Source organism: Cervus elaphus, chromosome 29, assembly GCF_910594005.1.
Source record: "Cervus elaphus chromosome 29, mCerEla1.1, whole genome shotgun sequence".
In the NCBI taxonomy this organism is placed as follows: domain Eukaryota; kingdom Metazoa; phylum Chordata; class Mammalia; order Artiodactyla; family Cervidae; genus Cervus; species Cervus elaphus.
Genome location: NC_057843.1, coordinates 37,495,218 through 37,510,766, shown reverse-complemented (window position 1 = coordinate 37,510,766; position 15,549 = coordinate 37,495,218). Strand labels below are relative to the sequence as shown.

General features: G+C 36.9%; 1 protein-coding gene across 5 annotated transcripts in view; it reads right to left on the bottom strand.

Annotated features, from left to right (window-relative positions):
- Nucleotides 1-3,601: 3,601 nt before the first annotated feature.
- The window catches only part of KIAA2026 (KIAA2026 ortholog), a 104,836-nt gene continuing 92,888 nt past the window's right edge, over nucleotides 3,602-15,549 (bottom strand). For all 5 annotated transcript variants that reach the window (XM_043890666.1, XM_043890667.1, XM_043890669.1 and 2 more), the window contains 3 exons: nucleotides 15,254-15,369; nucleotides 9,902-10,092; nucleotides 3,602-8,786 (listed from right to left, as the gene is read on the bottom strand). In XM_043890666.1, the coding sequence (XP_043746601.1) occupies nucleotides 5,149-8,786; nucleotides 9,902-10,092; nucleotides 15,254-15,369 (3,945 nt within the window). In that variant the 3' untranslated portion in view covers nucleotides 3,602-5,148. The remainder of the gene's footprint in view (nucleotides 8,787-9,901; nucleotides 10,093-15,253; nucleotides 15,370-15,549) is intronic.

Here is a 15,549-nt window from a genome sequence, read left to right as displayed (position 1 = left end):
TGACATTTACTTTTAACTTGTTATATTCTTTTGATTTTTGTGTTGAGGACAGGGATGGAAACTTATCTATGTTGTTACTACAGCCTCTTTTGTATTATATTGTTCTCAATAAATGTGTAGAATGAGTTTATACAACTCTTCAAATTTGATTTTATGTTGAAAATTATGCCTTGAATTTATGTTGATAACTATATATATTAAGAATGATATTAAAGGGACTTCCCTAGTGGTCCAATATTTAAGACTCCATGTTCCCAATGCAGGGGGCCTGGTTCAATCCCTGGTCAGGGAACTAGATCCTGCATGCTGCAACTAAGAGCCTGCATGCCGCAATGAAGACTTAACACTACCCCTGTCAAAACAATGATATACATAAGAACACACATAGTTTTGGCTCTCTACAACTTCATATATTATTTTTAACTATAGATTTTTTTCTATAGATTTGATTATAGATTTTCAGAGTCTGTCTCCCAGTTAAACTATAAGAACTGGAACCATACCATCCCCTTCAGCTTTCATTAGTAAACAACCAAGCATCAAGCACCATGGTATATATAAATGCTTTTTGACAAAATGAGGAAAAATACCTGGGGCCTATTAGCGACAATGAGTCTTCAAGTTCAAGTGATGGCAAAACAACTTCTGGAATGAAGGTAAGTTGTATATCATTTCTGTATTACAGTACAGTATAACTTTTAATAACTAAACTCCCCATCATATTTTTTAGATCCCTTTCAGATCCTGCCACCTTCTCAAGCTTTTAATATTAAATATTTCTTAATTCACTCTAAGTCAATGATAAACTAGATCATAAACATTTTCATTTATCTTAGCATATATTATAGCCATCACTGCTTTGATCATAAAATTATTGATGTCAATTACATATTAAATACACCAATAAAATTAGACCCCTGGAATGAAAACAGAGATCTAAACAGCCACTTAGTATTTTATATATATACAAAATCACAAAGGAAAATTTTTTGGTAGGAAAAGTCATAAGGAATGAGAGAAAAGAGCTAATACATGAGAAAGAGGAATGTTATTTCAGCATGTTTTAACTTAGCATTTAAAATGATACTATATACTGACATCCAAATGGCCTATTAATTCAATACTAAACGTGGAAACATACTCTGCTAGGATCATGAAGTCTTGCAGGTAGCATTGCGGCGATTTTTCTTCCTTTACATGGACACTTTAATGGATGACCTTTAAAGAATACTAAATGATAACGGCGCAGAAATGCACCGGCTGCGACGGACTGCGCAGATGACACCACCCTTCTGGCAGAAAGTGAAGAGGAACTAAAAAGCCTCTTGATGAAAGTGAAAGAGGAGAGTGAAAAAGTTGGCTTAAAGCTCAGCATTCAGAAAACTAAGATCATGGCATCTGGTCCCATCACTCCATGGCAAACAGATGGGGAAACCGTAGAGACAGTGGCTGACTATTTTTTGGGGCTCCAAAATCACTGCAGACGGTGATTGCAGCCATGAAATTAAAAGATGCTCACTCCTTGGAAGGAAAGTTATGACCAACCTAGACAGCGTATTAAAAAGCAGAGACATTACTTTGCCAACAAAGGTCCATCTGGTCAAGGCTAAGGTTTTTCCAGTGGTCATGTATGGATGTGAGAGTTGGACTATAAAGAAAGCTGAGCACCGAAGAATTGATGCTTTTGAACTGTGGTGTTGGAGAAGACTCTTGAGATCCCCTTTGACTGCAAGGAGATCCAACTAGTCCATCCTAAAGGAGATCAGTCCTGGGTGTTCATTGGAAGGACTGATGCTGAAGCTGAAGTTCCAATACTTTGGCCACCTGATGTGAAGAGTTGACTCATTGGAAAAGACCCTGGCATGGGGGGTCTTGGGGAGGGATTGGGGGTAGGAGGAGAAGGGGACGACAGAGAATGAGATGGCTGGATGGCATCACCGACTCGACGGACATGACTTTGAGTAAACTCCGGGAGCTGGTGATGGACAGGGAGGCCTGGCATGCTGCGATTCATGGGGTCGCAAAGAGTCGGACATGACTGAGCAACTAAACTGAACTGAACTAACACTGAACACAAAGAACTGGAGAATTTGTCTTTGTACTCTTTGGCCAAGATCCCAGAAGTCCACATAACTTACCAAACTGGAGGCAGTGGAAAAACAATTTGACTTTTTTGATTATATAAATCCATTAATTTAGTCACATTTCTAGTAAAAATGGGGTATTACTTTTTAAAAAGAAAACTAGACCTTAAATAATATAAGCTAACCAGATTCCTCATTCATTCAACAAATGCATATTGAATACCTGCTGCCGCTGCTGCTGCTAAGTCGCTTCAGTCGTGTCTGACTCTGTGTGACCCCATAGATGTCAGCCCACCAGGCTCCCCCATCCCTGGGATTCTCCAGGCAAGAACACTGGAGTGGGTTGCCATTTCCTTCTCCAATGCATGAAAGTGAAAAGTGAAAGTTAAGTCACTCAGTCGTGTCTGACTCTTCACGACCCCATGGACTGCAGCCCACCAGGCTCCTCCGTCCATGGGATTTTCCAGGCAAGAGTACTGCAGTGGGGTGCCATTGCCTTCTCCTTCTACTTACCATGTACCAAATGCTGGGGTGACAATGATGAAGATGACTAACAAGGTCTCTCCTTTTAAGGAAGACAGGCCTTAAATAATTGCATACAAAGAATTTTATTACAGCTTTGAAGGAGTTCCATGTACTTCTCACTCTGACCTCAATCTGAGTGAGTGCAGTAACATGATGCTGGCTGGCATAAGGAAAGAGAGTTATGTAATACATAATGAGAGCATATATAATGAAACATTAAGTCAAAGAGAACATCTGGGAAGACCGTGACGTCTTAAACTTTCTAGGAACTAAAAGAAAACTACAGTACAGAAAGTAAGGAGGAGGGTCAATTAAAATGAAGCTGGAGAGTGAAGCAGGCACAGACTGAAGATCCCTAAGTAGGAAGGAGGGACTTTAAGGTTCACCATACCACACAGAGCTTTGAAAATCATATTAGGATTTTGATTTATGAGTTAGAAAAGAATTGGTTAATAAGTGACAGCCTTCACTGGGAATAAAGTGAGTCATAAGTAATTAAGTAAATTAGTTTCGGGAAGTTGATCTAGAGAATTCTTCTCAGACAAAAGATGAACGGTTTTAGATTTTAAAAGTTGAGTAGGTAAATAAATCCATTTATTGCACACCTGTATGTATGAATACAATGCAATGTATTTAAACATCACCCACTTCTCCCTGAAATCCAACCACTGTTTCTAAACTGACAAGGAAATGGGGAAGGTGACTAGAGTACAACATACACATGATTAGCAGTGTTACTGCCTTAGAGTATAAATATAGGCTTTCGAGAGACTTTAACAACTTTCCAGGAATATTCTCACTGCCCTCTTCATTTTGATAACTAATAAATTTCAAGGTAGTTTCAAAAGAAGTCTTTAGGCCTACTCTTCCCTACCATCTTCAACCCTGGCCTATTAACTCCATGTGATGAGGTTTAATAATTTCACTACAAATGGAATGTGGACGAGTATACAATCATTATCCCAAATAAGATAATGGATACAAACATTGAGTAAGTATAAAATCTACCTTTTATTTAAGATGAGGCAAATCTGAAATACCATAATGTTAAACCCCAAGAGTAAGATGACCCATAAACATTGCTTTACCATGAAATTTAAGTAACTGCTCTGTACTGAAAAATACGCAAAAAAGGAGGGAGTACTCATAAATAATTTAAAAAGGTGCTCACATTTGTCACTCTAAACTAAAAAAAAATTCATGTTTTTAAATATCATTTTGAAAAAGCACTATGAACCAACCCCTCAATGTAAAAATAAATGTATTGGGGGAAGTTAGGTGAAGGGTACCTGAAACTTCTCATACTATCATTGCAACTTCTTCTGAATCTAAAATTATTTAAAAATAAAAGGTTGAAAAAAATATACTTGGCTTCAGATTACTTACTTTAATCAATGTAGAATTTAGTGGTAAATTAAGAAAAAAAAGTTAAAACAATGAAATCCAGAGTGAAATTTTAAAGCAGAAGTCATGTAAAGTTATGCAAAAAGGATTTAAAGCATTAGGTTCAAATACTGAATATACCATTTATTTGGAGAAGGAAATGGCAACCCACTCAGTGTTTTCGCCTGGAGAACTCCATGGACAGAGGAGCCTGGGGGTCTTAAGTCCACGGGGTCGCAAAGAGTTGGACATGACTGAAGCGACTTAGCACAGTACATACCATCCACTAGCTGAGTGACCTACAACACACCATTTAAGCTTTCAAGATTACTGTGAAAGTCAAATGAGATATGTGGAAACAAAGTTTGTAAATTGTAAAGCCTTGTAAAAATGCTGTTAGTGATTCAAATTTCCTAGCTTAAAATTCCTTTTCGTAAAGATCTGTCCTCATTTCATATCATGTTATCTTTCAACAGAACAAGAACGCACTTCAAAAATGGTATTCAAACAAGGAAATACAGCAACTCAGTTTATTACATGCAGATTCTTCTGCATTGATGCTAACAGTTCACTGGTCCAAAATTACTAAAATACTTAAAAAACTATACATTATGTAAACAAAACATAAATAAGACAGCATAGTTCTTTGTACATATAGTTTAGTACAGGTTGTTAAGGATTTAGGGATATGTACAATTTTACACAATGGACTGCATTTTCACAATGCATAAATATATATATATCTATTTTTTTTACAGAAACAAAAATATTATTCCACTAAAGACACAGAATATCGTATTGGAGATACACGCTGCAACAGTCCAAATTCAAGAAACATGTCAATGCAAGTGTGCAAAACCCTAGCTTATTCCAAACTAGTCAAACTTGACTGTTCAATTTATGTCATACAGACAGGTAAATCCTGTCTATTTTAAACAAATAACCTTTGAAAACATACTCATACCAATGAGTGAAATGGAACAGATTTTTCCCTCCCCAAGAAAAACAAAGCCTTGTTGCAAGCTAATGAAAAGATACATTAACACGCACACAAACTATGTATAGTATGTTTTCAACAGTATAATAAACAGTTAAAATTTTTATGGGAGTCAAAACAATGCCCCATTATTTAAAAACTGGCTCGTTTAGTCTAAATTCAAGATGCAGCTGTGTCAGGCTTCTCTAAGCCAGATGACTGAAAAGCAGGGAAGACAGAGGCAGGATTTCGACTGGCAGATACAATTTGAGAGAGTGATGGAGAGGCTGAAGAAACCTTAGATGGTGGAGTATTTATGGTATTCAAAATGGCTCCTTCTGGGCTGACCAATAATTTTTTGACTGATGTGTCCAAATGAAATACTGAAGTGTTACTTGGCAGTGGAGGATTACTAGAACAAATGGCAGAAACTAAAGATGTCTTAGCCAAAAGAGTTGCTGGAGGAGACTTAATTACTGAAGTCAGTGACACTGTTGGTACAGGAGGTGGAACAGAAACTTTAGCAGTTGGGCTTATGATTTGTGGTGCTGCAGGTACTGTGGATAGAGAACTTGCATTCCCAAGAGAGTTTACAATTTTTGTAGAGCTTTTTAGATAATGTTTTACAGGTTGCCCACTTAAGGAATTATTTGATGCTAGTGTGATCTTCTGGGCCAGGTTATCTACTGGTGTAGGCTGAGTGCCTTGGCCATTATTAAGAACTAAGGGAGGTCCATATTTTGGATTAGTAGATATAAGAAGAACATGGCTGCCAGCTCCAAGACCTTGTGGTGGAACAATAAACCGGGCTCCATTAATCATGATCTGAGTACCAGGTGCCAAAGGTGTACTGGTATTGATGATTATTTTTTGCTGAATACAAGGTTCACTGAACTGACTCCCTATTACACTAGTTACATTTGATGGTGCTGTAGCAGTGTGAATGGCAGTGACACCTGGAGTAGAACTGTAACTAGGGGTTGATTTTAAGAAAGCAGGGGACATTTGCTGGTTTGGCAGAGAAGCAAAATTGGAAATGTTAATTATTTTACCTGGATTTGGTGAAAGGGATGGCAATTCAGTTTGAGGTTTATTTGTGTTTATATTTGTTGGCACTGTAGTTGAAACCCCTGGTGACTGCAACTGGACCGAAGTCCGAGATTGTCTTTTAGAAAGAGATACAGAACGTGTGGCTCCTGGTGCTGTTGCTGCTTGTGGAACTGTGTTGATTGTTTTAGGGGACACAGTCACAGGTGTAGGCAAGGCAACCGTAACAGGGATTTGCAAAGCTGATGTTAAACATTTCGGAGACACTGTTGGTTGTGTAGTTGAAATCAGAACAGATGATGCAAGATGTCCTGTTTTCACAGTTGATATAGCCACAGTGTTTCCGAGATTTGACGTGCAAATTCTGTTTGACAAACTAGGCATAATTCTTGAAGAGGTATCATTTCCACTGACTAAAACAGGAGGTCGTGTCCCAACTGAGGCAGAGGCTGAGGTCACTGAAACAGAACCCAAAGATACATTTGCTCCTGTTCCTGAAAACATGTTTACTGTTCTTGAAGCAGAAACCACTGATTCATTAACAGGAGTAATATTTTGACTCATAAAATTTGAGCTTACTGGAATTGAACTGCCACTTGTTGACAATGGTAAAACATAGCCCTTGCTACTTTTTTCTTCTCCTTTTGAGGTTACATTTTGCAGTATGTTAATTGATGGCAGAGCTGGCACACTGCCTGAAGTATTAACAATTGCTTGGCCTATGTTTAGCCCAATTTTCACATCTTTTATCTGAGACACAGTTGGTGATGAATTTATTTTTATTGGTGTTCCCACTGTAGATGGAATTAGTACTATCTGGGGCTGTTCTGGAGACTTAACATATGTTTTACTCAATGGAGAAGGAAGAGCTTGTTTTAATGGTTCTGCTACAATGGTTGGGGTTGAAGTGCCACTGGGAATTGCAGCATTTATAAAAACTAATTTCTGGGCAGAAACAGCTGGAGATGTTGGTGCTGGTGCCACATTAATTGAAGTTCCACTGCCAGAAGAAAGAACAGATGGAGCTGACACCAGCATAAGTTTCTGCACTGGAGTCCCACTGATAGTATCTCCACTTGCTGCTGCTGTTGCGTCTGTTCTTGTAACAGGGTAACTTTTTGTGACATAATCTACTTGTTGATGTTTCGCTGGTGTACGAATAACATTTGAACTGGTTTGTCCAAAATTTCCTGTTGATATGCTAATTACACTTACCGAACTATTTGCTGTTGATGGTAATAGAGTGCTGGAAGAAACAGAGGACTTTAAGGGAGAGGAAGGCATGGGTGAAGTTTTATCTATCGTATGGCCCAAATTACCACTGCAGGAAGGTTGGCTTAATGTAAATTTAAGATTTTTCCCCGTGGATGGATTAAAGCCAGCTGGAATGGAAACAGAATTAGGTGCTTGGCCAAAAGATGGGAGACTAGATGTAGCAGTTGTTCCAGCTACCGACGGAAAAGCAGATGATGAGGAAGCTGATGACTTTGGTACCAGAAATGCCTGAAGCTGAGGAGCAATAGTAAAAACTGAACCTGAAGATAAACTGCTGGGTGAACTCTGATCTGGATTGGTCTGCACTTTTACAACTCCAGTGTTTCCACCTCGTGTCCTAACAAGAATTGACTGTGAATCTCTTATACACACAGTTTTCAGTTCTTGCTTTGCTTCAGAAGAATCAGCAGTTTGTTGTGCAAAACAGTTGAGGGAACTACCAGGATTTGTAGATCCATTTAGTGTTGTTGCTGATAACTGAGGCTGAACTGTTGAGGAAGTGGTGGGTGAAGCAATGGGCTGTGGGAATGCGGCGGCTGAAACTGTGTTCTTGACTTTTCCTGCCTCACTCTGGCTAGTCTTAACTGGTGGTGCTAACAAATTACTTATGGAGGTTACAGGTGTCAAAGACTGTGGTCTAGCACTACTCACATTTGACAAAGGGGTAACTGTCTTGTTGAAAGCTGTATTAGATAGTTGGGTAGAAACAGTTCCTGTTGGACTGACAAGAACTGATGGTAAAGAAGAATTTACATTTGCTGTCTGTGGGAAAGATGAACCATGTTGTTCTGTACCTTTTTGTTGAAGTGGTGGTATTTCTTTTGCAACTGCTTTCCCTTCCTTGTGCTGAATCACAAAACTCTTAGGCAGAATGAGAACCTGTTGCATAATTTTTTCTCCTGATTTAGGATCTAGCATAGGTTGCATCTGAATCTTTACAGAGCTGTTATGAAGATCTATGGGCAACCACTGACCACAGGGCATTTTGTATACCATCTGTAAAGGACCTTTTGTACTGGTGTGGCAGGTCAATGCTGGCTTTATGGGGCTTGCTTCTGGAGGAGACATAACTGGCTTTTCCACAGCAGGGGCATTTCTACCTGTGGAAGGGGGCAGTTGATTTGTTAAGGTCACTTTGTTCCCAATATTCTTTGCAAGCAAGGCCTGAATAGGTTTGGTCCCTTTCTGGAGAGTAGACAGTGGTGTTGAATCCAATGAGGCAAACGACTCCGGAAACAGTGGCTCTGTATGCTTTGATTCATTCAAACAGTCCATCTGCACATCACCTTCTACATTCTCAACCACTGTCTCATTTGTGCTTAACTTAGCTTTCTTCCTTGGGGAAAGCTCTTTTGTGCTATCATCCAGGTAACTAATTTGCTTGGACTGTCGTTTAAGTGTTTTAGGCAGTGTCTTTAGATCTTTAGAAGGCAATTCCTTTTTCAACAACTTACTTCTGGCCATAGGAAAAACTATTTCTGACAATTTCATATCATCTGAAAATGATAAAAACAAGCGTTTTGTTTATATAACACAACTGAATAGCAATGATAAGATCAATTATAAAAAAGAAAGTCAATCTTTGAACCAGTAATTTATTAAAAAAACTGTAGTGTGATTCAAAAGTCTCAGTACCATTGATGGAAATTAAGGTAAGGAGACCTTTGACATGGTAATCCTGATTTTGTAACCATTCCCAAGAACAACATATTATTAATGAGGAAATTATTTTTGGTCAGATTCTGCTGCCAATACAAGTGTAAAAGGAAACTTTACAACTTGAGATACTCAAGCCAGCAATTAGGGCTCAGAATTTAGAGTAGACTAGTACTCTACTAGTCTACTTTTCTCTTTCTAGACAGAGAAATCTTCATATCAAAGAGAGATGTTTCTCCCTATTTTCTTTTTTTTTTAGAGATAGACTCTAAAGAATAAAAAACATTCATTTTTTCTGCTGTTCAATTATTCCTACAGTAAAAAATTTATGTTCATATCTGGTCAAACTGGGCTGATGAGAAGTTATATCTTTTCAATTCACCAAAGACGTGAAATGTAATAGGTTAATACATTAAGCACAAATTTTCATACCTATTAGATAACTAAGGAAAGTTATTTAACTGGATTTACAGAATAATATAATCTGACAAATTGAAAGGAATTAAAGATAATCTTATCCAGCCTCCTTATAAGAATGAGGTGTCCACTCTAGTCTCATTAGGTCATCAACATAAAAAACAAAAACCAAAACCACTTCACTTTATTAAAGACTTGCCAAGTTTCATTTAAGCAAACACCAGATATATTGTTTCAAAAATAATAACAATAAAAAGAAGAGAGTACACCTATTTCAAAGGGATTGTATATTAACGATGTGTGGTCTCTACTGAGCAATAACATGCCTATAGTTTGGAGTCAGATACTGGTTCCAGAAACTCCTAGAACAGTAATAATGACTCCAAAGAACCTTTAATAAGACATTAGCACACCTTCAAACATAATAAATTTCCCCAATCAATAAACCTCATTAACCAGACTATCTTCTATCTCCACAAAAGACTAAAATTTCTCTTTGTGCCTGTAGTGTTCATTTAGAGAAAGTCTGAATGCCTACCTGAATCAAAATGATCCTTCTCCAGGATATCTAGAGGTTCTGTGGTGTCTATAGATTTGCTACTGATTTCTACTTTAGGGGTTTCTCTTCCAAGATCTCCTTCACCTTCTTCACTAGTCCACAGTTCTCTAGCAAATTTATCATGATCAGGCTGTCTTCTAAAGTCATCATAGTCTTTCTTTAGGCGACTCCTGAAATAAAATATTCAGCATAAAAATACATATGTGCTAATCTCTTGGAAGCTAAAGTAACTCAACATTTCAAACTATTTATTTCAGTATTTTCAATTAAGTCACTAAACCTATGTTTTAATCAAGTGTGTGTAAGATTTTTTTAGAGAGAGACTCTAAAGAATAAAAAACATTCATTTTTTTCTGCTGTTCAATTATTCCTGCTGTCCAATTAATCCAATGATGATTGTTCAAGAAGACACAACATAGGGTATAGGCATAGGAAACTTAAAGATTGTATCTGTAAAGTATTTGCACATACCACCCACTGTCATTCTAAAGGCTACTGGGAGACCTATTAAATGTGAAAATGTGAAAAAGATTAACTTTTTTTTCCAACTGCACTGACAGAAACAGACTTGAAATAGTCTTAAAATTCATTATAATATTGTTTAAAAGGTCACTTAAAAGTGTTAAACAAAAAATTCTAAGAAACAGTATCTATTATTTTTGACTCCTCCAAGGAGTAACAACAAAAATAATCCTTCGTTTAATACTGAAAGCAATCCTATCTAAACCTTGGGTCTCACTAGAACTTTTTTTTTAAATTAAGTATAGGGAAACAAAGCTGGAAAATGATTTTTCACATAAAAACATAGTACTTACATTTCTATGACATTACAAGAGATAGAAACATTCCAAGTGATTGCATGGTATTTTAGTAATCCTTTATTATTCATTTGCTTTCAATTGAGTTTCTCTATTCTACTTTAACCTCTGTTTATTTTGTTTGTTTAAAAAAAATCTGAACATACATTCTCCAATTTACTTTTGCTACAAATCCCTGTCTGTGCATACCGGAGTATAAATCTCACCTCTGTCACTTAACAGTTGTAAGACTTTGGACAAGTTTCTTAAACTTTCTAATCATCAGTTTACTTATGTGTACAAAGATACAAAGATACTTATCTTATAGTATGTGTGGCACATAAATATTTAACAAATGTTAGTTAATAATTACTCTCAATTTATTTATGTTTCAATGATTGCTTAAGGGTTTTACAGAGCAGATGATAGCTGTAAGATAATAGACTGGATTATCAAAGGATAACTAAATTTAATTTCCTTTTAGAACTATCTAAATGGGGATAGTACAAAGTTTCTCCTTTCTCAGTCTTCTTCTCACCTTGGCTAAAGACTTTGCTGCTTATTTCACAGAAAATGGAAGAAGCAATCAGACAAGAACTTTCATATGTTCACACCTTGTCTGCAACTTAAAACCTTCATCTGTACTCATATTTCCCATCTAACCCCTCATATTCTCTAAGCTAACCCCTCCACAACTTATGCATCCTCCCTCAACTAGTCAAGAATCTCCAAAGTACCTTCCATTGTCTGATCCATTTCTGCCTCTCTATTTGATCATTTACACCAGTATACAAACATGTTATTTCTCCCAGGAAGAAAAACAAACAAGGACAAAATTAAAGCACTCTCTCTTGACTCCAACTTGTCCTTCCAGGTACTGCCCTATTTCTCTGCTCTACTTTTACAGAAAAACTCCAATTCCTTACCCCTCATTCTCTTCAAAAGACGAAGACTTTTACCCTCATTTTCCTCAGTTCATCATGAGTAGTTTCCTTTTTGAAACTTTTTACCTGTTTCTAAGACATCACTATTTCTCTTGGTTATGCGCCTATCTTGCTGAATACTCCTCCTCAGTCTCTTCTGCTGAGTCCTACCATCTCCACCACATCTAAACACTGGAATGTCCCAGGGTTCAGTCTCTCTTAACTGTGCTCATACACTAGATGATTTCTATTATCTCATAGCTTAAGTATAATCTATATCCTGACAACCCCCAAATTTATACCTTCAGTCTGGCTTACTCCCTTGAATTGCCACTCATATACTAAACTGCTTATTCAGTATCTCCAATTAGATGGCTGAAAGGCATATCAAACTTAATATGTTGAAATCCTAACTCCTCAATCCATCCCCTCCCCAAAATTCTTTGTTTCCTCTATCTCAACTAATGGCAATTTCATTACTCTAGCTGTTTAGATAAAAATATTGGGCACCACCTTTTTCTCATTTTTTTCTGACACTCCATATGCAAGTCTTAGGGAAATTCCACCAGTCCTACTTTCAAGATATATCCAGAATTCAACCACTCTTTACTGTTTGCATTGCTACTATTGTCGTCCAAGCCACTATCATTTTTCACCTGGACTACTGCTAAGCATAACTGATTTCCTGCCTGTATATTTGTCCCACTCTAATCTCAACTAAGCAGGCAGAGAGAATGCTTTAAAAAAAGTCAGATCATGTAATTCCTCTGTTTAAAACCCTTCAAAGGCTTCTTGTCTCAGAGTAAAAGCCAAACTCCTTAAATTCCTATATGGTCTGGCTGTGCTTTTGTTATTAAGTTATTTACGACTCTTCACTACCCGTGGACTGTAGCGTGCCAGGCTCCTCTGTCCTCCACTATCTCCCAGAGTTTGCTCAAATTCATGTCCACTGAGTTGATGATGTTATTTAACCATCTCATCCTCTGAAGCCCTGCTTCTGATGAAGGTCCAATACTTTGGCCACCTGATGCAAAGAGCTGACTGATTGGAAAAGATGTGATCTGGCTACCTTTCTCTGTATTTCTCTGACTCTAGACTCTTACCATTTCCCTCCTCATTCACTCAGCTTTGCTTATTCTCACCCCTTTGCATTTCCTATAAATGTCAAACATGCTTTCAACCTTAGAGCTTCTGCATCTTAGATATCCACATGGTTCTCTCCCCTATTTCCTTCAGGTCTCTTTTCAAACACCAACTCATCAAGGAAACTTTACCCAACACCCTGTAAAGAGCAATCATCATCCCATCTAAACCAAGCATTTCTTTCTTTTTTAAAAAGTATTTATTTATTTTTGGCTGTGTTGGGTCTTTGTTGCCGCACTTGGGCCTTCTCTAGCTACGGTGAGTGAGGGCTTCTTTCTACTTGTGATGCATGGGCTTCTCATTGCAGTGGTTTCTCTTGTTGAGAAGCATGGGCCCTAGGGTGTGCAGGCTTCAGTACTTCAAACACATGGGCCCTAGAGTGTGGTGGCTTCAATAGCTGTGGCTCATGGGCTTCACTGCTCCAAAGCATGTGAAATCTTCCTGGACCAGGGATTAAACCTGTGTCCCCTGCACTGGCAGGTGGATTTTTAACCACTGGACCACCAAGGAAGTAAAAAACAAGCTTTTTTTTTTTTTTTTTTCCTGTATAGCACAGTGAACTATATTCAATATCCTGTGATAAACCATTATGAAAAAGACAAAAAAGAATACAGTGTATAGATGAGTCACTTTGCTGTATAGCAGAAATCAACACAACATTGTAAATCAACTGTACTTGAATAAAATACAAGTAAAACATTTTAATTATAGGATAATTGCTTTACAATATGGTGTTGGCTTCTGCCTTACATTAACATGAATCAACCATAGGTGTACATAAGTTCCTTTCCTCGTGAACCTCCCTCCCACCTCATCCCACCCCTCTAGTTGTCACAGAGCACCTGATTTGAGTTCCCTGCGTCATGCAGCAAATTTCTACTGCCTATCTATTTTACATATTGTAATTTATATGCAAAACAAGTATATCTTATTCCCTTAAACCAGCTTCATTTTTCTTCACAGCATTTATCATCATCTGACATTTGAGTTTGTCTGAATAGACATAACTAGTAAGGAGATTCAATCAACAACAACAACAAAATCTCTAGACATTTCTCCAAAGACAAATTGCCAATAAGCACTTAAAAAATGTACTCAATTTCACTAATTATTAGGGAAGTGGAAATCCAAACTACAATATATATATATATATATATATATAGTATATTGTATACATGTATACAACATACAAATTGTATTTATTATACATACATATACATAATACATATTATACGTACACATTCATGTATATTGTATATATACAATATATACATATATACACAATATATACCACATTATACTCATTAGGATGGCTATTAAAAAACCAGAAAATAACAAATGCTGGTTAGGATGTGGAGAAACTGGAACTTTTGTACACTTATGATGTACACTATAGAAAACAATGTGGTAGTTCCTCAAAAAATCAGGTTTATGATGTCTATCTTCTTTGTGAAATGTACCTTCTATCATTTAAAATATTCATCTTTGTTTCATTTAGAAAAAAATTAAAAGTAGAATTGCCATAGTTCACTTCTAGGTATACATCCCCAACATTTGAAAGCAAGGTCTTAGACATTTGTACACCCATGTACACAGCAGCATTATTCATAATAACTAAAACATGAAAAGCCTCTCAAATGCCCATTACAGATGAATGAATAAGTAAAATGTGGTATATGCATAAAGTGCAATATTCAGTTCAGTCACTCAGTCGTGTCCGACTCTTTGTGACTCCATGGACTGCAGCTTGCCAGGCATCCCTGTCCATTATCAACTCCTGGAGTTTATGCAAACTCATGTCCATTGAGTCAGTGATGCCATCCAACCATCTCATCCTCTTTTGTCCCCTTCTCCTCCTGCCTTCAATCTTTCCCAGCAACAGTGTCTTTTCAAATGAGTCTTTTTTTTTTTTTAATTCAGTCTTTAAAAGGAAGTAAACTCTACAACATAGATGAACCTTGAAAACATTATGCTAAGTGAAATAAAGACAGTCACGAAAAGACAATTATTTTATATTATATGATGTACTTAGAGTAGTCAAAATCACAGACACAGAAAGTACAATGGTGGTTGCTAGGGGATGGGGGAAGGAAGATACAGAGTTTCAGTTTCACAAGATGAAGAGTTCTAGAGATAGATGGGCTGAGAGAAACACAACATTATGAATGTTAAAAAAAAGCGGTATTAAATATACCACTGAACCAAACACTTAAAACTAGTTAAGATGGTGAATTTTATTTGTGCATTTTACCACAATGAAAAAAACTGGGGGAAAAATAATATAAACCACACAGTAGGGGTTTTGTTTAATTAACATTACCTTGTCAGGACTTAGGAAGTGCCCTGCACACAGGCTCAAAAATATCTGAATTACAAATCAACGGGACACTACTAATTCCAGGACATCTTCCATAATCATAAAGTAAGAGTATTAAACTAAGTAAAACAGATAATAAAGCTTTATTTACCTGTTTCTTTGAAAAGCTTTCATTAACTTTGGTTCCCATGGCAACAATTCGTTTAAAAGACGTATCAGTGTACTATGTAATTCTTTTACAGCTTGCCTCCGATGATACCATTTGCCCTAAAAACACAATTTGAAAAGTAAATCCTTTAGATTTAATCTAGAAGTCAACACCAAGACTTATTTTCTGAGTAAAAAAACAAAACAAAATGCTGATACCCATCAAATAAGTAATATCTCTTCTTCAGAAGGTTGCAGAAAGGAGAAAAATGTCCTATAATAAATCTTCTTCGATATACT